Genomic DNA, 23063 nt, shown 5'->3' with positions numbered 1-23063 from the left:
ACTTTCTAGACTTAATTTATCTTCTCTATTAAAAAATATACCATTGCCTGCCTTTCACAGAATTAGTTTTAAGGATTAGAACATATCTGTGAAGTACGACTTGCCATGCAAAAGTCAAGAAACGGAAGAAATCAATGTTTGTTGATTAATTGATCCAAACTTTAGATCCGCATCATTAATTTCTGATCGTATGCTACTACAGTTGGGGGGAGGAGCTATTACAGATGTCAACCTGTTGAGTCCAGAATGCTCTGTGAACTACGTTCTCCAAAGGCAATGATTTTAGGATGTCACCCCCACACAACCAAAACCCACACCACAGTTCTGGCTCCAGGTGTCCTTAGTCTCTCTCATCATGCATCCCAGATACACAGGAGAACTGATTTCTGAGACATTGATGGCCCTGCTGATAATACCAGCCATCGTTGCTGCTGTCTTAGTATTCACTAGGCACTGAGCTAAGCCCTTCTGCTTGTGTCATCTCATTTAACCTCATAAAAACCCTATGAAGAATGGACACTGTGTTCTTATTTTACAGGTATGGAAATAACTGCTCTGGGGGTTAAATAGCTTGACCAAGAGCATGCATCCTGTGGGCAGCAGACCCTGGATCCAACCTGGGTGGCTACAAAGCCTGGACTTTTAGCTACTTATTGGCCCTTACTGGCCCCAGAAGAATGACTGATCTAAATTTTTTAAACAAATCAGATGATAAAGCAGGCCAATGAAGACTTAAATAGCTTAATGTAGAAACATAGACATGTTACTGCACATGCTTTCAATATTACTCTTCTCAAAGTCGTTTACAATCTCCACCAGGGCCAGCCTCAACATTTATATGCAAGTGGGCTTCTTTAGGGACACATTCGTTTTCAAAGGCATTGCCTACACTCATGGAGAGGAAGTAACAACCCAAATTGAAAACATATGACCCTGTGACTTCAGGCTGAGTGAGAATACAGTTTCTAATATACAGAAGTTGCATGAGAGCTTTCTGGGAAGGTAGATCCCCCAGAGACCTACTTAGAGAAAGAGAACGGTACTAGCCTGGCTGACTTCCTGAGGAGGTGTGGACTGAAGTTCATTAGTAAGGAAAGTTTGCATCCCTCACTGCACTTCCAGCTCTCATAGATGGGCAACCTGTGCTGAGAAATAGTTTCCAAAAGGCAGCTCTGCACTTGCTTTTGGAGTAGGTTAGAAGAAAATATTATGGAGGATGCATTCTGGGGAGGTAATTAAGGTTTGAGTTAGAAACAGCCTGGAATTTGGGGAATGCCAATTTCAATGTATTGTGGGGTCCTCCTCTGGCAGGGCTCTCAGGAAAGAGTAGAGAGAGTATCAGTTTGTTCCAATCCTTCAACTGATCAGGGGCTATCACCCTGGTAACACATCTTTCATGAGAAATAGTCTTCAACAATTCATCATGGCTGTGTTAGACTTTCTGATTGTTGGGGTTAGTTCTATAAGGTCCCTTTTTATTTCCCCATACTTATTTTTGCATAGAAAATGCTTTTGCAGGAGCCCATGCATGAATGACGTGTCCTACACATATTTAAGTGAGGTAATGCACTTGAAGCCTTGTGCGCCATCTCACATACAGAAAGTACCCAGTAATGGAAGCTCCTCACACTGTTTATGCTTCCTGCATTTCACATGAGGAGAGGACACTGGGGCGGAGGGAGTGACTGCCTTGCCCAGGGCTATGTTCCGGTAACTAGACTGGACCCTAGATGTCTGCCTCTTCCCACCTCTCCTCCAGTCCAAGCATTTCAGTGCCTGGGCCATGCTCTCCTTACAGAACGCAAGTCATAGCCCTTTGGGGAGCAGTTATGGCTGGACAAGATGGGAAAATCTGTTCTTAGCAATGTGGCCCAGGGTTCACTTACTTAACCAATGCATGCAGAGTCAAGACACAGGGGCTTTGGGGAGGCAGGGGGATGGCATTCACTGAAGAGCCTGTCACTTAACTGTTAAGAATGACATCCACCCAAGAAACTGAGCCCACTGATGGATGGGAAGACAACAGCACTGCAGATTGGCATGAAAAGAAGCAGCAACAGCTCCCATTCTCTAGTAGGGAATGGTACATGTAGGGCCTCTAAGGCACATGCCAAACATGTGTGTGTACTTCTGCACCACCTAGGAGGTCGGTATGGTTAGGTGCTGATCTTACCCAAGGAAGATAACTTAAACTTTAATTCTGGAAACAGGGATATATATGTTTCAGTCATTCATTCAGCACAAATTTACTGAGCTTTTCCCACCTACATTAAAGCTCTTGGCACTAAGAATACAGTGTGACCCCAAGAAGGAGGGTTCTTATGCTCAAATTGCTTAGAGTCAAGTAGCAGAGAGAGAGATATACATACACACACAAACTAAAAGTTTCATCTGTGCCAAGAAGAAAAATAAGAGCATGTGCTGAAGGATAACAGTAAGAACATGTTAAATATATTTGAGGAAGTGAACTGGTTACAGAGACATCCTTTCTGGGGAAACTTGAAAGGCAGGTAGGTGTTGGTAGTGAGGAAAAAGCAGGGAGAGTGGTGTATGTAGGGCCTCTAAGGCAGGAAGAGCCTCGCCTGGAAAAAGACTGGAGGCCAGCAGTCACTGTGGCTTTAGCACAGGCATGAGGGATACACTGGCATAAGGTGAGGCACTAGCTGATCCCATGGGGTCTGGTGGGCCACGCTAAGGAGTTTGGAGCTTTACCTTAATGCAATGGGAGGCTATTAGAGAGCTTTAAGTCAGAGAGTGACATGCCCTGATTTATGTCTTACAAAGATGGCTCTAGCTACGGTGTAGAGAATGGATTGGGGGGGGGCAGGTGCACAGTGACTGTTAGCGGTGATGGATGACAATGACTTGGTTAGAGCGGTGGCAGTGGAGATGGAGAGGAGTAGATAGGTTTGAGGTGTAATTTGGAGTTGAAATTGACAGGGCTTGGCAAGGAGAAGAGAACAGAGTGTTCAAGGAGAGGGGTGAGGACAAAAGTGGGGAAGGAGAGGCAGTGAGAGGCTGATGACAAGCAGCAGGGCGGTGGCACTTTGGCTTTTGTTTAGCCACTAATGCTCATCTTGATCCTGATGCCCCTCATGTCTTATTACAGCAAAATGATGGCCAGTTCACAGTGATCCAGCTGGTGGGGATGCTCAGGGGTATTGCTGCTGGCATGAAGTACCTGGCTGAGATGAACTACGTGCACCGGGACCTGGCTGCTAGGAACATTCTGGTCAACAGTAACCTGGTCTGCAAGGTGTCTGACTTTGGCCTTTCCCGCTACCTCCAGGATGACACCTCAGACCCCACCTACACTAGCTCCTTGGTAAGTCCTTCTTGGTATTCCAAGGTAAAAGCATGGCATGAATAAAAGGTGGCTACACATGTCTGAGGACCCATGCTAGGGCCATACTCTGAAGGACTGGGACCTGAACTCATCTCGCCACTGGGGAAGCCAGGTGTTGGGAGAACCATCCATCTGGGAGGAATGTAGCAGCTGGCTGTGCAGGCAAGCATTTGCACATAGACTATGAGGAAGGGTCGGTATCTACTCTGTAGCCGTGGTGTTTCTTGGCCAATGGGAAGAGGGCATTTTGGAACAGATGACTTGGGAGAATCCAAACAGTTAGATAGTAGGATCTGAGATGTCTGTCAGCAGGAAACAGGCTCCAATAAGGTTGGCACTGTATCACCAGGTAGACTCTGGGTACCCTTCTCTTCTCCCTTCCCATTGCTTCCAGAGAGCTGTAAGTACCATCTACATGATCAGTACTCTTAAATGTTTCTCCTGCTCTGCCTCCCTCTCCACATCCCACGCAGTTCTAATCATCTATGTCCACTGCCTAGTTCACACATGTTATCTTAGAATTTTCGCAGGTCTAAATACAGCCCTTGCTTTACTCTACAGTTTCCCTTCCCCACTCTCTCCACCTCAGTAGTTGCACCACTCAACTAATGACTGAAACCTAGGACTCAGCCTTGACTTTATTCTATATGCCTCCCCATGCATGCCCAATCCCTCAGCAACTCTGATAGGTTCTTCTAAAATCCATTCCTTCTTTTCACCTCTCAGCCCCCACCCTATCTTTCACCTAGCCTGGCACAGTAGCTTCCAACTAGTCTCCTCATATCTTCTTATGTCCATTGTGGCATCCACAGAGACTGATCCTTCTATCTGCCTGTCTAGTTATGTTCTTTAAATGTGCAAAGTATTCATCATTATAAAAATGAAAACAATTCAGAGAAAGAAGAGGAAAAGGATAACTAAGAATTTACATTTCCCTGAAGCCGGGGTCAGTAACGAAAAAGGCCAGGAAGTAAATATTGTAAGCTTTGCTGGCCAAGAGGCAAAATGAGGCTATTATGTAGAAAATTACTTAACCATTTAAAATGTGACCCTTTATAAAGGTATAAACTCCATTCTTGGCTCATGGGCCACTGAGAGCCAGGTGGCCAGCCAGGTTTGGCACTTGGGACATAGGGTGTTAACCAACTCCTGCCCTGAAGCACCTATTTCCACAGTTAGAGGCCTCTTTTCACAGTTTTCTCTTTGCTCAAAAATTGGAAAATTTTTATATAAAGATGGAATCTTACTCTGCCTATTGTTCTGTGTCTTGTGTGCCTCTCGGGCATTCTTACTGCCAAGTTGCTATTCTGAAAGTTGTAAACATTCACGCTCCACCAGGAGTGTTTGGTACCGTTCTCCCAGCCTCTCCACCAGCACTGGAGGTGATCAGTCTTAAAAAATATGCCAGTCCAAAGATGAAAAATGACGTCTCGTTTTGTTTTCATTTGCATTTGCATTTGACTTAGAGATATTCACACAGCAAAGGGGACTTCTGTTTCCTCTTCTGTTAATTATCTGTACCTATTTTTCTATTGGGTTATTTGCTGGTTTTTTTTTTTTTTTTTTAGAAATTTATAGGAAGTCCTTTTCTAGTAGGGATGGTAACCATTTGTCTGCATATATGATACAATCTGCCCCACCCCCCAATACATTGTTTGTTTGATACTGTTGATGATACCCTTTGGCTTCCCAAACTGGTCGGTACTCATGTCGTCAAAAATACCTATTTTCCCCCTCTGTGTTTTTCTTGGATTTCCTGCTTTGTTTTAAAAGTTCTCTTTGCTCCAAGGTTATAAAACGCTTTTTAAATAAGTTTTCTGTACTATTTTATTGGGGTATTTTTGTTCTATATTTAAATATTTACTATTCCTGGAACTTATTTATTTTTCCTGAGATTGTATTTTGAAAAATTTCAAGTATGCAGAACACTTGATAGAATTTTACAGAGGACAGCCATGTACCGACCAGCCAGATTCATAATTACCAGTTGAGATAAGAACCACTGTGTTCTGTGAGAGTGTGAATAAAAGTATAACAAAATAGTGCCAAAACCGGTTTGGCTCAGTGGATAGAGTGTCGGCCTGTGGACTGAAAGGTCCCAGGTTTGATTCCGGTTGGGGGCATGTACCTTGGTTGCGGGCACATCCCCAATAGGAGGTGTGTAAGAGGCAACTGATCGATGATTCTCTCTCATTGATGTTTTTAACTCTCTATCCCTCTCTCTTCCTCTCTATAAAAACTCAATAAAAATATATATTTTTTTAAAAACTATAAATAACAAAATAATCTGACTGTATCTAGTGGCATTAAGGAAAGCTTCCAGAGGCAAAGGTGTTGCTCCCGCAGAGATTTGAAAAACAAGTTACCTAAGTGAATGGGGTCGGTTAGATCCCTAAGAGACATAAGCAGCATATACAAAGGACCCGTGGCAAGAAGGAAGATGGACTTTTAGAAGTGCTGAGAATAACTTCCTTACTGGCATTTGGAGAAAGACGGGGAAAGTGACCAAGGAGCTCAGCAGCAGTTACATCATGCAGGACCTTCTGGATCCTTGTGATGAAATTTACAGCCTTAGAGCAATGGGAAGCCATTCAAAGGCTGTGTGTGTGTGTGTGTGTGTGTGTGTGTGTGTGTATACACACGCACGCACGCACGCACAGGTAATCCAAAGGTGATGGGTTTTTATTTTAGAAAAACAATTTGGCCTTTCTCTTGCCTTTCCCTCCCAAGCTCTTCTTCCCCCTTCTTTAAAAACAAAACAAAAATACTTTCTTGGCTTTCTTTTCTCCTTCACCAAAAAGAGATTTAGCAGGTCCAATCAAAGTAGAAATCTGAGCAAGGGAGGCAAGTGCTAGCAGGGATCCAGACCTGTGTGTGAGGGTGCTGGCAGCTTAGTAAGATTGGAAAATTAGTTCTATACTGGCTCATTGATAAAGATTTTGGAAATAATGTACAAATATGGAACCTGGAATGAACTGTGTGATGCTGAGTAGGAATTGGAAGTATTGGTAAGAATTTGTGATTTTCAACATATAAAATAAAAAAGAAAGAAATGTGACTGCTCAAAGCAATGACACCTGCGTAGCAAAGAGAATACCTGCACTCGGGTCTTGGATTCTGTACACGATTTTACACTAAAAGCAACCAAGACTCATTAGAGAAATGGCCCCTTCTAGGGACTGGCAGATAAAGTACAAGATAAGCTGGCCCATCTTTTTGTTCCAGAGAGTGAAAAAGTACTCAAATAATGATGGGGACTTACGAAAAGAACAATACCCAGCTTGAAGGGCCTCTCAATGTCCAAATATGGGATAATTTAAGTCTCAAAATAGATAATGATACTAGCAATTTATAACCCATTGAGTACGATAGGAGCTGTGGAGTCCATACTGATATGAATATACATGAATAAATAAATGAAAAGAAAAGGAAGTTTTTCCCAATACTGAAAAGGATGATATTATTAGAAAATCACTGTCCTGTTTCCCTGAAAATAAGACAGTATCTTATATTAATTTTTTCTCCCAAAGTTGCACTAGGTCTTATTTTCAGGGGATGTCTTATCTTTCCATGTGCTAGATCTTATTTTCTAAGGATGTCTTATTTTCGGGGAAACACAGTAGTTGGTGACCATCAGATTCAGAAATACCAATGCATATTAAAACTTAGGGTAAAAGTTGAGTAGCAAATAGGATTTTACATAGCCTCAAAGCATTTTCCCAAAAAGTATGCATTAGAAAGGGAGAAAGTAACTTTACAGAGAAGTTTGGCAACACCATCTGAGACAACTTATTGAAGTTCACCCCAGCAATAACAAGACAATAGACATTGAGTGGCACTTGATAGGATGCAATGAAAAGAAAATATAACATACTCTGTTCAAAATGTTATAACCTAGGTCTCATCATAAAGAAATATCAGGTTAACTAAAATTGAGGCATATTCTATTAAATACCTGGCCTATGGCCTTTAAAAATTCCAAGGTCGTGAAGATCAAGGAGACTGAGCATCTATTGCATATTGAAGGGTATTAGGGAGGTATGATAACACATAACCAACCCGTTATTAAGAGCATTTCTGGGACAGCGTTAAGAGTTGGAATGGGGTATCTGGGTGAAGAATGTATAGACATTCTTGCAACTTTTGTCATTTTTTTCCTTATATGTAAACATTTATCCTGGTTGCATTGTGGATAATGGGTGGGGAAGGCAACAGGAGAAGCAATCAGAGGTCAGGAGGCTCCGAGGCACTGGGGAAAACAATGAAACTCAGAGGGATCAGGGGAGTAAGACAAAAAGAAGTTGATAGTAAATGATGCTTAGAGATGAAGGCAACAGAGGTCCCAGGATCATATCCTGTTTCTGACATGTGCTTCTGCATGGATAAGGGTGCCTTAGATCTGGAAACTGCTTGGAGGAATAGAAGGGTTGGTAGTAGATTGTAGGTTTAGTTTTGAACAGTGTTTCTCAAATTTTGGTGAGTCTCAGATTTGCCTGGAAAGCTAATAAGGAGCACAGAGACTCATTGAAGTAGAGTAGGATCTGGGTCTTTGCATTGTTACTACAATTCCCCAGGCAAATTTTCTAACTACAAATTTTTGAAAGACACTTGTTTTGAGCATTTTGATTTTTTTTAATCCTCACCTGAGGATATTTTTTCCATGGATTTTTAGAGAAATGAGAGAGAGAGTAGAAGGGAGGAAATAAAGCGAGGGAGGGAGAGAGAGAGAGAAAGAGAGGCATTGGCTGGTTACCTCTAGCACCCACCCCGATCAGGGCCTGGGATTGAACCTGGGAATCGAGCTGTGTTCTTGATCAGAAATAGAACTCAAGACCCTTTGGTCTGCAAGGTGATGCTCTATCCACTGAGCAAAACAGCTAAGGTGAGAGCATTTTGATTTTTATGTGCTGGTAGGATTCCTTTCCCTTGCTCTCTTGTTTTCAGGGATTCTTCCCCAATTCTTCAGCAGCCCTGATTATCCTAGTCTTCTTTCTTTGGTTCCTCCAGCCAGAAAGAAGATGGGTTTTTTTTTAAAATTAGAGTTTTAGTCATGGGGCAGACTTAGTGAAATGATTCCTTTGGAAACAACTGCAAAAGGTAAAATTCATCCCTTGCTATTCAGTTTCTGGAATCCTCAGGTAGTTTATTCTTTATTTTCTTTCCTCTTCTTTATTTTCTTTTTCCTCCTCTTTTGTATTTTGTTATTTGCTGGAGAATTTGCTTGTTAGAAGCACACTCCTCCAGCCCAAAGTGGAACTTTTAGATTATTATCCTCAACCAACAGTCATAAAACAGTCCGTAAGTCTCCTCCACAGCATGCAGTATTTTTTTATCATCATCTTCTATTACATCTTGAGGTTTTTTAAATATATTTTTTATTGGTTTCAGACAGGAAGGGAGAGGGAGAGAGATAGAAACATCGTTATGAGCAAGGATCATTGATTTGCTGCCTCTTGCACACCCACACTGGGGCTCAATCCCACAACCCTGGAATCGAATCGTGACCTGCTGGTTAATAGGTTGATGCTCAACCACTGAGCCACACTGACCAGGCATATCTTGTTTTCCTTAAAGTGAAGACATCATTCACAAATATTAAAGTTTCCTAGTCTTTCTTAGTAGGCCTCGGATTTCATCTCTCATTCTGTTTTCATTCTCTGCCATCCTTTTGCCTGCATCTCTTTTCTGTTTTAAATTGCGATTTCTAGCTCTAGGAGCATTTTCTTCCCACCAGGCTCTTGGAACAATGAACAGAAAAAAATTCCTCCTCTGTGCTTTCTTGTGATTGGAATAAACCCACGAGGTGAGGGAGGCGGTCTGCACAGCTCCTAATTTCCCCATTCTTTAAGAGGACAGATAAGTGAGCTGGGCTGGGCTCTAACATCTGTACAATTTCCTTTCGGCAGGTACATTTCTGCATACTGTTATGGGTGTTCCAGTTAGCCTTCCCGTGTGTCTTAGTTCACTCAGGCAGCTATAAAACACACCACAGACTAGGCGGCTCAAACAGCAGCCATTTACTTCTCACAATTATGGAAACTGGAAGGTCCAAGACCCAGGTGCTGGCAGATGTAGTTTCTGTGAGAACCTTCTGGCTGGCTTGCAGATGGCTGCTTTCTCTCTGCATCCTCACGTAGCAGAGAGAGGAAGAGAGCTCGGGTCTCTCTTCCTCTTCCTAAAAGGACACAACTCCAGGGTGGGGATTTCACCCTCATGACCTCAACTAAACCTAATTATGTACTAAAGGTCCCATCTCCAAATAGTATTACAGCAGGATTAGGGATTCAGCATAGACATTTTGGGAAGACAAGAGCATTCAGTCCATGACGCCATGCTGGAACCACCACAGACCAGTTCTCCATGTTTGACTCCACGTGTCACATCTGCTTTTCATTGGACCTGTCTCCTGTTATCAAAAGGAAAAAACAGGCACATACGTGCCAGGAAAGACACCCCATCTTTAATTAACTCTACAGTTGGGGCTCACATACACATTCACAAACCTGAAATTTCACCCTTTACCTGGTCACATTGGTGGGCAGAGCCCCAACTGGATCCCATAAATCAATGATGGCAGCTTTCTGCTGGTTAAGTCCAAGCTCTGCTCCAGCATGGTTTGCCTTCTCTCCTGAGCAGTAGGAAGACGCCCCATCCAGTCCCTCTGTGAGAGAAATCTTCCCTTCTTAGTATTCCGCTAGGTTCCTTCCGCTACAGTAGTGCCAACTTCGCTGTCCTTCAGAACCACAGGCTGTCTGAGAAGTCTCCAGCTTCACTCCATGCCTTCCCCCAGCCCTGCCCCTGCAGGCCTTCCTGTTTCATCAGGAACTTCACTCCATCTTCAAGGCGCCTCTGATCTCCCTCAGCCCCTTCCTTTCTGCTCCTCTTCCTGCTCCTTCCTCTCCTCACCTGCACTCGGCTCCTCCCCTCCTGTGTTTCTGTGGCTTCTGAAGCTCACTTCCCCCAGTTCCTCCTGTTTTTGCTTTCTGTCTCATGATGTCTGCTGACATTGTCTGCCCTGCTCGGTCCCCCCTGTAAACCTCAAATAGTGCTGTTTCTTGGGCATCTGCCCCTCCTTGTGGGCTGCAAAAACCATCTCAGGCAATTTGCTGGCTGTGCCTTTGTACTTCCTTGATCTTGGTCCTTTCCCCAGCTTTTCTTCACATACTGTGCTTCCTGTGGCAGCCCCTCATTGAATGCCTGGACCTGCTCAGGGACAGCTCAGCTGTTCCACTTCCTCTAGAACCTGCCCCATCTGAGACAGACTCATTTCCTGAATGTTCCCTGGGGCTCTGAGCCCAGAAGGTCCATCCTCCCTGTGGGACAAGGAACAGCCTCTCCCCAAGGGCGATCTCTGTGAGCACGGGGCCCCATGGCTCACCCAGATCCTTTTGGGGGGGGATCAGCCTGTCCCACATGTGCTCCACAGAGGCCCTGTCCCCCTGCCATGAATTTTGGTCATCCCAGGTCACCATGGAGGTAGGACTCTTGTTCCATCCTTCCACATTATTCCCTGAATTGTCTCATCTGTAGCCTCCATCCTCAGTGTGTTCCCAGGAGAGAACATCCAGTGTAGCCAAGTTCATTCATGCTAATGTCTCTCAGGCCCTTTCTTTCACAAAAAACATTTTTGACCTTTTGATCCATGATATTATGCCATTTGAGCCCTGTCTTCAGCCCGGAGGGCTGGGAAGGACTCTGGTGTGGCAAGGTGGTTCTTTGAACATGGCAGGAAGAATGCAGGACTTGGACTCAAACTATGCTCTATAAACCTGGCCTCCAGTCCCCTCACCCCTAAAATGCGACTTGTGAGAACGTGTAAACCCCATGTGATAAAGTGGAAGCAGCCCCAGTGTAGGTCCTGCCCTGACTGTGGCTCAGGTGATCGCTGTGGATGCTGCCACGGGTGCTTTCCCCGTTCTCAGAATCCATACCCCACGGCAAGACACACTCAGGTGTGCATTTTCAAGGCTAACTGATAAAAAAGATCCCGTAACTTTGCCTATTCCTAGTCACTAAAGCAGAGAGCCTTCCGAAACCAGGACAAGCTGATATTCACAAAGGGAAGTGGAGGACCCTCATGATAGGATCATCATGGAATAATTTTGAAGAAACCTCAGGAAAAAGCAAGGGGAAAGGCAACTCAGATGGCTGGGTCCAGTGAAACCGTGGTCCTCACACTTCACTATGCACAGTACCCCCTAAAGGGCTGTGAAAGTGCTGATTTCTGGGCCCCGCCCCCCGAGTTCTTGATCTGTATATCTGAGGTGGGGCTCAGGAATGTGCATTTTACATACATATCTACATAATGCTGAAAGGTCTAGTCCTGGACCACACTCAAAAACCACTGCATTGAGCCGAAACCGGTTTGGTTCAGTGGATAAGAGCGTCGGTCTGCGGACTGAAAGGTCCCAGGTTCGATTCTGGTCAAGGGCATGTACCTTGGTTGTGGGCACATCCCCAGTAGGGGGTGTGCAAGAGGCAGCTGATCGATGACTCTCTCTCATCGATGTTTCTAACTCTCTGTCTCTCTCTCTTCCTCTCTGTAAAAAATCAATAAAATAAAAACAACAACAGCACTGCATTGAAACTACAGATGGGGGCATATATTTATTTCACAAGCTCACATTGCAAGAAAATATTAATTATCTCATTTTTCAAAGTGCAGTGTACATATATAGATACACAAAGCTCAGTCAGGGACACACACACACACACACACACACACACACACACGCACGCACGCGCACTCCCGTGCGCTACCCAGACATAAGACAGGCATGCAGACACAAACCTTGAGTCAGTAACAGCTGGGCTTCTTCCTTTCATCACCACTGAGAAGTGAATGTAACTGCTGTGGAACTGTCTTAGCTTTTTTTTTTTTTTTTTTTTTTATAATGTACTTAATACTTAAAAGGTACAAATAAAGCAGGAAATTTTCTCAAAGACAATCATTCCTGCAAGCTGCAGGACAAGCCCCCTCAGTCTGCACCTGAGGGTCCACAGAAGTTGCTGCTGCCCTGGCCCATCTGGCTCAGTTGGTAGGGCATCATCCCGTGGATGGAAAGGTTGCTAGTTCGATTCCTGCGCAGGAGGCAGCCAATCAATGTTCTGCTCTCTCATCAATGTTTCTCTCACCTCTTCCTCTTCTTCTTCTTCTATCTTCTCTTCCTCTCTGTCTAAAAATATCAAAATATTTTTTTAAGTAGGTCGATCCCTCTGCCTGAGAGGTTTCAGCTCAGGCTAGGACCTTCAGCCCTCAGAAGGAGCAAGGTTTGCTGGCTTTTTGTCCAGTGACCCCAGGTCCAGCTTTATGTCTCCCCACAGTCCCTGGTGGTTTGTACATATAAATCATACTCCCCCTCCCTTTCTCATCCCTGGCTTCCTTCATGAGGCCACTTTCAAATTATGATTTCTTTCAGTCATTGAGCTTGTGTAACAGGCTATCTGTTGGGTGGATGGGAAAGTGGAGAAGAAAGAAGACAAGGAAAAGAGAGGGGCACTTTCATTGCAGCCAGCATAACCGAGTCCTGGTCCCCTGGAAATTCTTCTGTAGCATTAATTAAGATGAGAGAGGAATAATTCCAACCACATGCTCTGCCATTCAAATAATTCTTCAGTTAGTTCTGCCTCCTCCTTCCTCAACTGTCTCTCCCTGGGTCACTTTGTCACCAGATGCTCAATTAGGGATATCAGGCTCTGACTGAAATGCCCTTTTGAAAAAGACTCAGCATAATTATTATTAGTAAGGCCAGTATATTATTAGCATGAGAGAGATCAGGATGGGATTTCAGAGTCTGAGCCAGCTCGTGCCCTGAGGATTGGAGCAAAGTGTGACTCAGGTTTCTCAGAGAGGCCTTCTCTCTGCTCTGAGTCTGATGTGCGAGGTCAGATGGGCAAACCCTTCTCCCCAAGTGCCTGTCAACCTGGGGGAAGCTGACAACCTGGGGAAGGTCCATGCCATGCCTCTTCTAGCTGTCTCCAAGCCAACACATACTTATTGAGCACCTAGTATGTGCAAAGCACAGCAGTTAACAATACAGATGGTTAAGTTGTATGAGTTCCCTGTACATATTGGAGATTAAACCCTTATCAGTGATAACATTGGCAAATAGGTTCTCCTATGCAGTGGGCTTTCTTGTTTTGTTTATGGTTTCTTTTGCTGTATAGAAGCTTTTTATTTTGATGTAGCACCATTTATTTATTTTCTCTTTAGTTTCCATTACCCTAGGAGCTATATCAGTGAAGAAATTGCTTCAGCATATGTCTGAGATTTGGCTGCCTGTGGATTCCTCTAATATTTTTATGGTTTTCCGTCTTACGTTTAAGTCCTTTAACCATCTTGAGTTTATTTTTGTGTATGGTGTAAGTTGGTCTATTTTCATTTTTATGCATATATCTGTCCAGTTTTCCCAACACCATTTATTGAAGGACTGTCTTGACTCCATTGTATGGTCTTGCCTCCTTGTCAAATATTAATTGAGCATAATGGTTTGGGTCGATTTCTGGGTTTTCTATTCTATTCCATTGGTCTAATATGTCTGTTCTTTTGCCAGTATCGGGCAATTTTGAGAACAGTGGCTTTGCAGTACAGCTTGATATCTGGTATTGAGATCTCTCCTACTTTGTTCTTCTTTTTTAGGATTGCTGTGGAGTCTTTTTTATTCCAGATGAATTTTTGGAGAGTTCATTCTAGGTCTGTGAAATATGTTGTTGGTATTTTAATGAGCAGTGCATTGAATCTATAGATTGCTTTGGGTATTATGGTATGGACATTTTAATGATGTTGATTCTACCAATCCATAAACATGGTATGTTCTTCCATCTGTTTATGTCTTCCTCTATCCTTTTTTTTTTTTTCAGTGTCCAAGTACAGGTCTTTTGCCTCCATTGTTAAGTTTATTCCCAGGTATCTTAATTTCTTTGGTGCAATGGCAAATGGGATTGTTTTTTACTCTCTCTTTAAGTTCACTATTGGTGTATAAAAATGCCATAGATTTCTTGGTGTTAATTTTATATCTGCTATTGTACATTGCCGAATTCATTGATTAAGTCTAATAATCTTTTTATGGAGTCTTTAGGGTTTTCTATGTACAGTATCATGTCATCTGTGAATAATGACAATTTTACATCTTCTTTTATATATTGGATACCTTTTATTTCTTCTTCTTTACTAATTGCTATGGCCAGCACTTCTAATACTATGCTGAACAGGAGTGGTGAAAGTGTATATCCCTGTCTTTTCCTGTTCTTAAGTGAAATGATTTTAGTTTTTGCCCATTGAGTATGTTGTTGGCTGTAGGTTTGTCATATAAGGCTTTTATTATGTTGAGGTATGACCCCTCTATTCCCATTTTGCTGAGGGTTTTTATCAATACAGGGTGTTGGATTTTGTCAAATGCTTTTTTTTTTTTTTGCATCAATTGATATGACTAAGTGATTTTTATCTCTCAATTTGTTTATGTGCTGTATCACTTTTATTGATTTGCAGATATTATGCCATTCTTGCATTCCCTGGTTAAATCCTACTTAGTCATGGTGTATGATCTTTCTGATGTACTGCTGGATCCGATTTACTAGAATTTTGTTGAGGATTTTGGCTTCTATGTTCATGAGGGATACTGGCCTATAATTCTATTTTATTGTGTTGTCTTTATCTAGTTTTGGCATTTAAGAAAAGTTAAAACAAACCCCAAAAATAGTTTATAATCCCTGTTGGTTGAGTTCACTGGAGTGTTCTCTCTGCTGGAGCATTGCCTTCAAAGAGTAGGAGCACAAGAAGTTAAATAAAAGGACTGATCAGGTTTGGAAGTGATGACCATCCTTGAGGTTCTGGGAGTCTTTGCAAATCTCCCTCTAGTTCTGTGGGACTCCTGTGAATTGTTAGAGAAGTTGATACAGGGGATGGAGGTGTTTGCCCATGTACCCACACTAAAAGGGCCTCCAGGAGGGCGTGGCCTGGGAGCCCTTCACGCAACAGAGAGCCTCCTCACAAAAGAGGTCATGGGCCCAGAGAATCTCTAGAAGGTGAAGTGTTTATCTCAGAAAGGGGAACCAGGCCCTTCAATCCAGCCCTCTCAGAGCACACAGAAGCAAGTGCAATTTTCTAAAGACTCCAAAAGCTCAAAACCAGCTCCATCAAGGCCGAGCGCTTCCTCTGGGAGAGCTGGATTCAAAGATCTGAAGGCATCGAAGAAACTCTCATCCAGTACAGTTTACAGACCCAAAGGGAAGAGAAAGAGGGAGTCAGACAGTGTAAGAGAGAGCAAGCGAGCCCAGGGAGGGAGAAAGGGAAAGACCAGGAGGATAACTGATCAAAGGCCAGGCTGCTAGGGGCTCACTCTGCGGATACTCTAGCTGCAGGGGGAATATACGGGGAAGATTTTGGAGGTGAGGATTTCATTTTAATCCTCCCACAGAAGCATTCAAGTAAACCTTTTCCTTGTGAGAAAGTGAGAGAGCAAAAAACAGGAAAATAAGAATCTTAGTGAAAAGATCCATGTAGACATCCACTAATATTGCTCACTTAGAGAATGCATGCCATCTGGGTGTTTGAAGACAAGAAAAAGAGGCGTAAAGTAAAGTTCAAGGCCATGGTTTTGGTGTATGAGTTGCAAGCTGCTCGCCTCTCCTATGGCCAGCTCTTCCTCTTGTTGCAGAAGGGTATTTCTTTTTCTTGGTTGGCAACAACTGTCAGGTCTTCATTCTTTTATTCTCTTGTGGCCAACGAGCTGAGCAGTAGGGAGAGGAGAGGGGAGGGACCCAGTTGACAAGAGCAGGATTGACCTTTATTCAGTAATCGTCTGAGAATTTCCTATTAAAATTCAGAGCCACAGCCCAATGTGCCCAGGGCTGACCTAGCAGCTTCATATCTTACTACTCGATGCCAGATGAGACAAGGATACCTGCTGTTGTCCAGGCACATTTTCTTCCTTACTCTATTAGGTGTGTATGGTTTGGGCACATATACCTGGGCCCTGGCCCAGCACTTAGCCAGGAGTAGTTATGGACACTGACTTTAGGCCCCCTCATTTCTGAGAATTTTTCCTTTGGAAAAGAAATTGGCCCACACCTAGGCACACAGAGAATTAGATGGGGGTATAGACGGGGGTGAGATGGGGTTGGGGTATCCACAGGCATGCACATAACAACTTCCCTGCCCTGGAGTAAGAGGAGAAGGAAATGGGCCAGGAGCCTGGGTTCCACTTGCACTCTTGCCCCAGACCCTACACATGTTCAGGGTATGCCCATCCAGGGTTTTAGGTTGGAGTCAGAATCCTCCTTGCCCTCCAAACTTTATCACCCCTTTGACTTCATGAAAAAATCCCATATTCTTGTGGTTCACTTCATCCATCTCTATCGCCACAATTTCAGGGTCCAGTGCAAAAGGAAAAATTCCTTGTTCCAAAAAACGAGGAACATTCAGGGAGATTCCACCCCAAATTGCCAAACAGTGTGAGTTCATGTGCTATTAAACCAACATCACCAGTAAAATGCTATGAAATAATTTGGTGGTTGTGTTTTCTACCCGGAGAATTTGGCTAGGAAAGGGAGAAGGATAGGTAGGAGGGTGGCTGATTTCTTACTATCATTTTATGATTGCTTATGTTCCTCCTAAGTTACTTTTTCCTATTGCACATGCCATGTTTTATTATCCAAAATAATGATTAGCATTCTATAATAGTTCTCAGTATTAGAAAATTATTTTAGTAAATAAATATAACACCATCGTTTAAAACCCATTATTCAATTTTCTGGGTTGTTTATTTGTATATGCTTCTAATACCCATTATCCTACAAGTAATCATTATCTTTCATAACAAACACACTAAACTCATTCTTTCCTTGCTTTATTTTTCAATGTTTTTATCACATTTCAAATCATGTAGCATAACTCGATTCAATAGCTATAATGACAGATTCAATACACAGGCCTTTACAGTAGATAATTTCGAAGGTGGTTACCTCAGCAATTATAAGGACAAGGCTGAATTTTGAGCCAGAAAATATGGTTTGAATCCTAACTCTACCAGTTCTTAACATGGATAAGTTACTTTACCTTTCTGAGGCTCAGCTCCATTATCTGTTGGATGGGATAGTATATAATATTTGATCTGTATCACATTATTATTGTGACCAAAGGAAAAATTGTTTTGAAAGTACTTTAACAAACTTCTCAAGTCCTATAAAAATGTAACAAAGTTAAAATTACTATAAAATCCTATGAATTAGAATAAATCATTCCAGCTCTTAGCAAATTATTTTACCTTATTCTGGAGGGGGGAAATCTGTTCCAACAATACATGACATACTAAATATAATTAGCAATGAGTGGGACAAGTTCCCTTTAGTTACTAATGCAAGGGGAAGGATCCTAATATGAAATCTAAGCAATAGAATGTAAAGAGCACAAACTTGGATGGGAACTAGACAAAAGCTAAACCCTAGTTCTGCTAACACATTTTGTGACCTGATGAGATATTTTCTTCATGAGCCTCACTTTTATAATCTGTAAAATGGGGATACGAACCTATATCTCTAGTATGATTGTAAAATTTGGATGATATTAAACATGTAAGTTCCCAGTAGAGAGGTTGGTGCCCAGCATAATAAGAAGACCTTAAGAGAAAAGTTGAACATTGACAGAAAGGCCTTGCTTTAATACAAATAGTAGCTGATTTAGTGGCTTCCAAAACCACTATATTTTCTACTCTGCTATCTGGTAAAGATGAGGAAACTATGAAAACATTTTCTTTTATGTTAAATTTTAATTTTTTTTTTTCACAAAGAAGTCTATACTCTGGATCAGATTTTTAATTTTGATGAAACTAACCTCTAGGTGGTGTGAATGGCCCCCAGGGCCTGCGAGATTTAGGCTGCAAAGGATCAGAAGCACTGGTGCAAATGTAGGTTGTAATTTACCTGTGCTGCTCATTTTATTAGGATTGTTGTGATTTTGTTACATTTGGAATGATCTTCTACAAATGTAAGTTTCCCCCATAGACTTTGATATTTAACTGTGCAATTTTGCAGAATATGAGGTTGTTTGAAATGTGTGTACAACATTATAGCAGAAATGCCTCTGTTAAGAAATTAGAGCTCATTGAGTCACCGCCAGGAAGCATACACTCCATTTACGCATAATGAATAGTAGAACCATCAGTAGTAGGACTAACCATTTGAGACCAAAATCAAAAGTACAATAATCAGCCCTAGCCAGGTTTGACTCAGTGGATAGCACATCAGTCTGTGGACTGAAGGGTCCTAGGTTTGATTCTGGTCAAGGACACATGCCTGGTTTCAGGCTTAATCCCCAGTCTGGTGTGAGGTATGTGCAGGAGGCAACCAACCAATGATTCTCTCTCATCATTGATGTTTCTATCTTTCTCTTCCTCTCCCTTGCTCTCTGAAATCAATTTTTTTATATTTAAAAGTACAACAATCATGTTAGAACATATATGTGCCTCAAAGAAAAGAAAAAATGTGGGTTCAGCCCTCATATCTGAGTGATTCTCTAATATGTGAACACCCCTTGTAGGTGCTCTGCTTTCCATATCCTGGCGTTAATTGGAATTGGTTTAGGGGCACTGCTAAGGTGACGAGGGTACTTCGCTGGGCTCCAGGCCACCACCCTGCTTCAGCCACAGCCTCTCCTCTGTTTTAAATACTACTGAGATTTTCCCAAGGTTTCTTTCCAAACAAGGGTTTTGCCATGTCAAGTGCAGTATTTGAAAAGTATGGGCCACCAAATGCAATGACAGAAGGTCATTTTATATGTCAATATTTCTGTCCATAATCATAGTTTTTCTAGACCTCTAAGAGATTGTACAAACCTTTCCCAATATTGGTCTTTAAAAAATGATTCCAGGGAAATTTTGTTACATTTTAGGAGCCCCAAAGGTCTGCATGATAGAAATGTCTGCGGGCTCTCCTCACTGGCTTCTCTTTAAGAGCAATGCTATTGTTTGGTTGGAGAACTTCTTGAGTTACCTAATCAATTGGAAAGGAGATGATCAAGAACTCTTTTTTATTTGGATTATTTTTTTAATGGATGTGATTTTTAATTTTGTTGAAATTAAAAACCCAGGACCTGCTGGATAGGATCAGGTATTACATTTAGTTGTCATGCCTCCTCAGTCTCCTTCAATCTGGAACATTTCCACTGTCTGTCTTTGTATTTTATAACATTGACATTTTTAAAGAATATAGTCACCTTGCTTATTAATAGAAACATTCCTCTTTTGGGGCTTTTCTGGTATTCCTTATAATTAGATTCAGGTTCTAAATTCTTGGCCATAATCCTATATCAGTGATGGTGTGTCTTGCCTAGGATATCAGATCTCAAGACACATGATGTCCATCTGCCCCTCATTACTGTTATTAATTTTGATCACCTGGTCAAGGTTTTATCCACTTCTTCAATGTATAGTTACATGCGGTACATATTACATATCTTTTTCTCTTACAACTGATAAGCAATCTGTGGGAAAATAGGCCATGTAATACCCTGCTCTTCATCAAAATTTCCCCCCTAGTTTGAGCAGCCGACAATGACTCTTGTCTAAACTGGTCTGTATTATCATGGCTGCAAGATGATGTTTTCCAACTCCAGCCACTGTGTCAACACTTGTCATTGACAAGGGGTATTTCAGATGGTCTGTAACCCAATAAAATATTTCTTTGCCCTGCTTGGAAACTCAACCTAATAACATTCTGAAGATCACATTCTCTTTGATTTTTGCCTGGATGTTTTGGAATGACCTTTGGACAAAAGACATTTAAGATTCTCATCTGTTCTAAGGTTGCCATTCCCTGTATTAGGCTATGGCTCTTCAGATATGGTCTCATTCCATCACTATCTATTCTGCCCACAACTGTGAGTTACACAGTCTGTAATTTACCTGAATGGAAGAAGAGAGCATGAGGGAAAAACAGACAAGCTCCTTTCTGCCCCACAAATACGCTAGTTTTTAAATTTCTGCTTCTCTCCCTTCATGCCTGTTCTGCTCAGAGCTAGGATGCCCTGTCCTCTGCCTTCTTCATCTCACCTATCCTTGGGCACCGGGAGTAAAATACAACCTGGAGAGGCCAGAAATGTGAAAGTCCTGTAGAACTTGGGATATACTGAGATGTTCCTATAGGTAGGAGATAGAAACTTCAGGATCAATAAGCCAGATGGCTTACCATGTGCAGAGGCCACAGATCTCAAGAACGTCTCAGGGCATCTCTTGACTTTTGATTGAGGATTATCTCCTAAGTCTTTCTGGTTTCTAGGAAACAGTGATTATGGGTTCCCAGGCCTTGGGAAGCCATGACTGGTAAGAAAGGGGAATTGTGGGGTGTTTCTTTTCTTTTTTTTCTTCTTTTTTTTTTTAAATAAATTTTATTGATTTCTTACAGAGAGGAAGGGAGAGAGAGAGAGAGCTAGAAACGTCGATGAGAGAGAAACATCGACCAGCTGCCTCCTGCACACCCCTTACCGGGGATGTGCCCGCAACCGATGTACATGCCCTTGACCGGAATCAAACCTGGGACCTTTCAGTCCCCAGACCGACGCTCTACCACTGAGCCAAACCGGTTTCAGCGGGGGTGTTTCTTTGTTGTTGTTGTTGTTGATGATGATGTTTTTAGCAGGGAGGAACTTATAGTTTACCAGTCCCAGATAAAATGGGTTCTGGACCCTCTGAAAAGTGGGTGTCTTTGGACTTCAGTAGAAGATGTTCTAGAAAATTCTGAAGCACAGGCCCAACAATTCTAGGAAGAGTTTCAAGACTGTGGCAAGATTAGGAAGCCCCCATGTCTAGTGAGTAGGACTGTTGATAACAGCCACTAAGAGCCACTGGCAAAATCTCAAGTCCAGGGTTAGAGGAGCAGAAACTTGAGGGGTCTCTTTCTCCCACGGTTAAGACTCCTGCTGCCTTTGAGACATCCATATAGTAATCCATCCCTGGGCTCCCATGGGCCCAAGAGGGACAGGCAGGGAGGCAAGGACCAGGGATCTAGACCCACGAAGTTGGTGGAAAGTTAGGGCTGGGAATGTGGGAGCAACTCCAGAACCTGTTTTTCTAAGAAATGACAAAATGTATAAATCTCAAAGTAGGTCAGAAAATATATTCATGGGAAAGGAAAAATAAGATGCAAGCAGCATTGGCTAAAGTCTAAATCAAGACAGGGTTCTGTTGTGCAGGACTAGGCAGGCCAGCAGAATCTTAGACCGGAAGCATGAGAGATTGGGAACAACCACAGGCATCTGGGCCTGTGACCCAGCCTCCACCATGCTCTCATCACCCTGGTTTCACGTCAATGCCCTCCTCCAGCTGCTCAGATGCTCTGCAAAGCCTCTGCCACCTCCTTTCCCAGCCCTGAAGCTGGCTTGGCTTCCTCCATGTGCCACTCAGTAACTATTTGTGGAGTGAATAAGAAAATAATTAATGCGTAACAAACATGTCCTTGGAGATCTGAGATGCCAAGGAAGAGAGCAGTTGGTGTAGAATGGAGCAGGAGCCCGGGTACCCGGGAAGCACTGTCACCATCCCAAGGCAGCCGGATTCTCCACAGCGGGAGGAAGGGACCCTCAGTTTCTGTTCTTCCAACCCAGACCTGACCCTTTCCCTGTGGCTCTTAGTGCCTGTTGTCACCAGCCCCACTCACCAGACTGTGGCCACCGTAACCTCCCATGCCCTCCCCCACACCTGATCCCAGAGCAAGAGCAGGCGAGAGAGGGGTCAGCCCATCTGAAGAAAGGGATCTAAAGAAGCTTCTAGAATGCTACATGTAAAAAAAATGTTATTATGGTTTATTTATAAAAGCAGTGCTCCTTTGCTACATATCAAGCACATATTTGATATCAAAATATGAAAGTGTGTTTAATGTAAGAAATGAAACATACTCCGCCTGCCCAAATCCCAGACATCACTATCATTAATAGTTTCATAGGTTTCCTTCCCAACTTTATTGTGTATTGCGCATGTGTTTTAGTTTTATGTAATTTTTATGGTCTCATACTATATATACTGATCTGTTCATCGACTTGCTCCATTGCTTAATGATGTACCAAGAATATGACCTTTTCCCTTCTCAGTACCTTACCTCATGCCTTTGGAGACCTTTTGTTCCTGCCTATAGCTTTTCTCAGGCTCTTTCCCAGGCATCCTTTGTCCAAATGAACTGTAGAAACTGTTTAACAAGCTCTTTGGGGATGGCCATCTAGGTGCTTCTGATGTATTATTTCAAACGGTGCTTCAGTGAATATTCTTATATAGAGATGTTTCTGTACACTTGCATAGATATTTCTGTAAGAGAAATCTAAGAAGAGAATTTGCTGACTCAAAAGAATTTTCACATTTCAATTTCTAAAAATAATTTCAAACTAAGAAAAGTTTCAAGAATAAGAATAATACAAATAACATCCATATAACCAATGCCCAGATTCTTGACCTATTGTAATTTTACCCCACTTCTTTATTATTTGCCTGCCCCCCCCGCACCCCAGCTATTCTTTTTCTAAATTCTTAAAAGGTATGTTGCATATATCATGGACCCCTATCCCCATGTACTCTGCATGTTTCTGTGTGTCCTACGTATAGGAATATTCTCTTGCATAACTATAATATAGCTATCATTGTCAGTGATTTAAAAGGGATAAAATAGTTTCTCTAATCTTCTGTTTCTATTCTAATTGATTCCAAAATGTCCTGTAGAGCACTTCTTCCTTCTAGTA

The 23063-nt window shown here is 42.5% G+C and overlaps 1 protein-coding gene across 1 annotated transcript in view; it reads left to right on the top strand.

The window, feature by feature from the left end:
- Positions 1–23063, top strand: part of EPHB1 (EPH receptor B1) — a 401523-nt gene that overhangs the window by 351478 nt on the left and 26982 nt on the right. The window contains exon 12 of the mRNA XM_084902720.1: positions 3110–3325. Coding sequence (XP_084758846.1) covers positions 3110–3325 — 216 coding nt within the window. The remainder of the gene's footprint in view (positions 1–3109; positions 3326–23063) is intronic.

This window comes from Pipistrellus hanaki, assembly GCF_964339955.1.
Source record: "Pipistrellus hanaki genome assembly, chromosome: 13".
Classification (NCBI taxonomy): domain Eukaryota; kingdom Metazoa; phylum Chordata; class Mammalia; order Chiroptera; family Vespertilionidae; genus Pipistrellus; species Pipistrellus hanaki.
The sequence above is the reverse complement of the archived record's forward strand: the minus strand, read 5'-3'. Positions and strand labels throughout refer to the sequence as shown.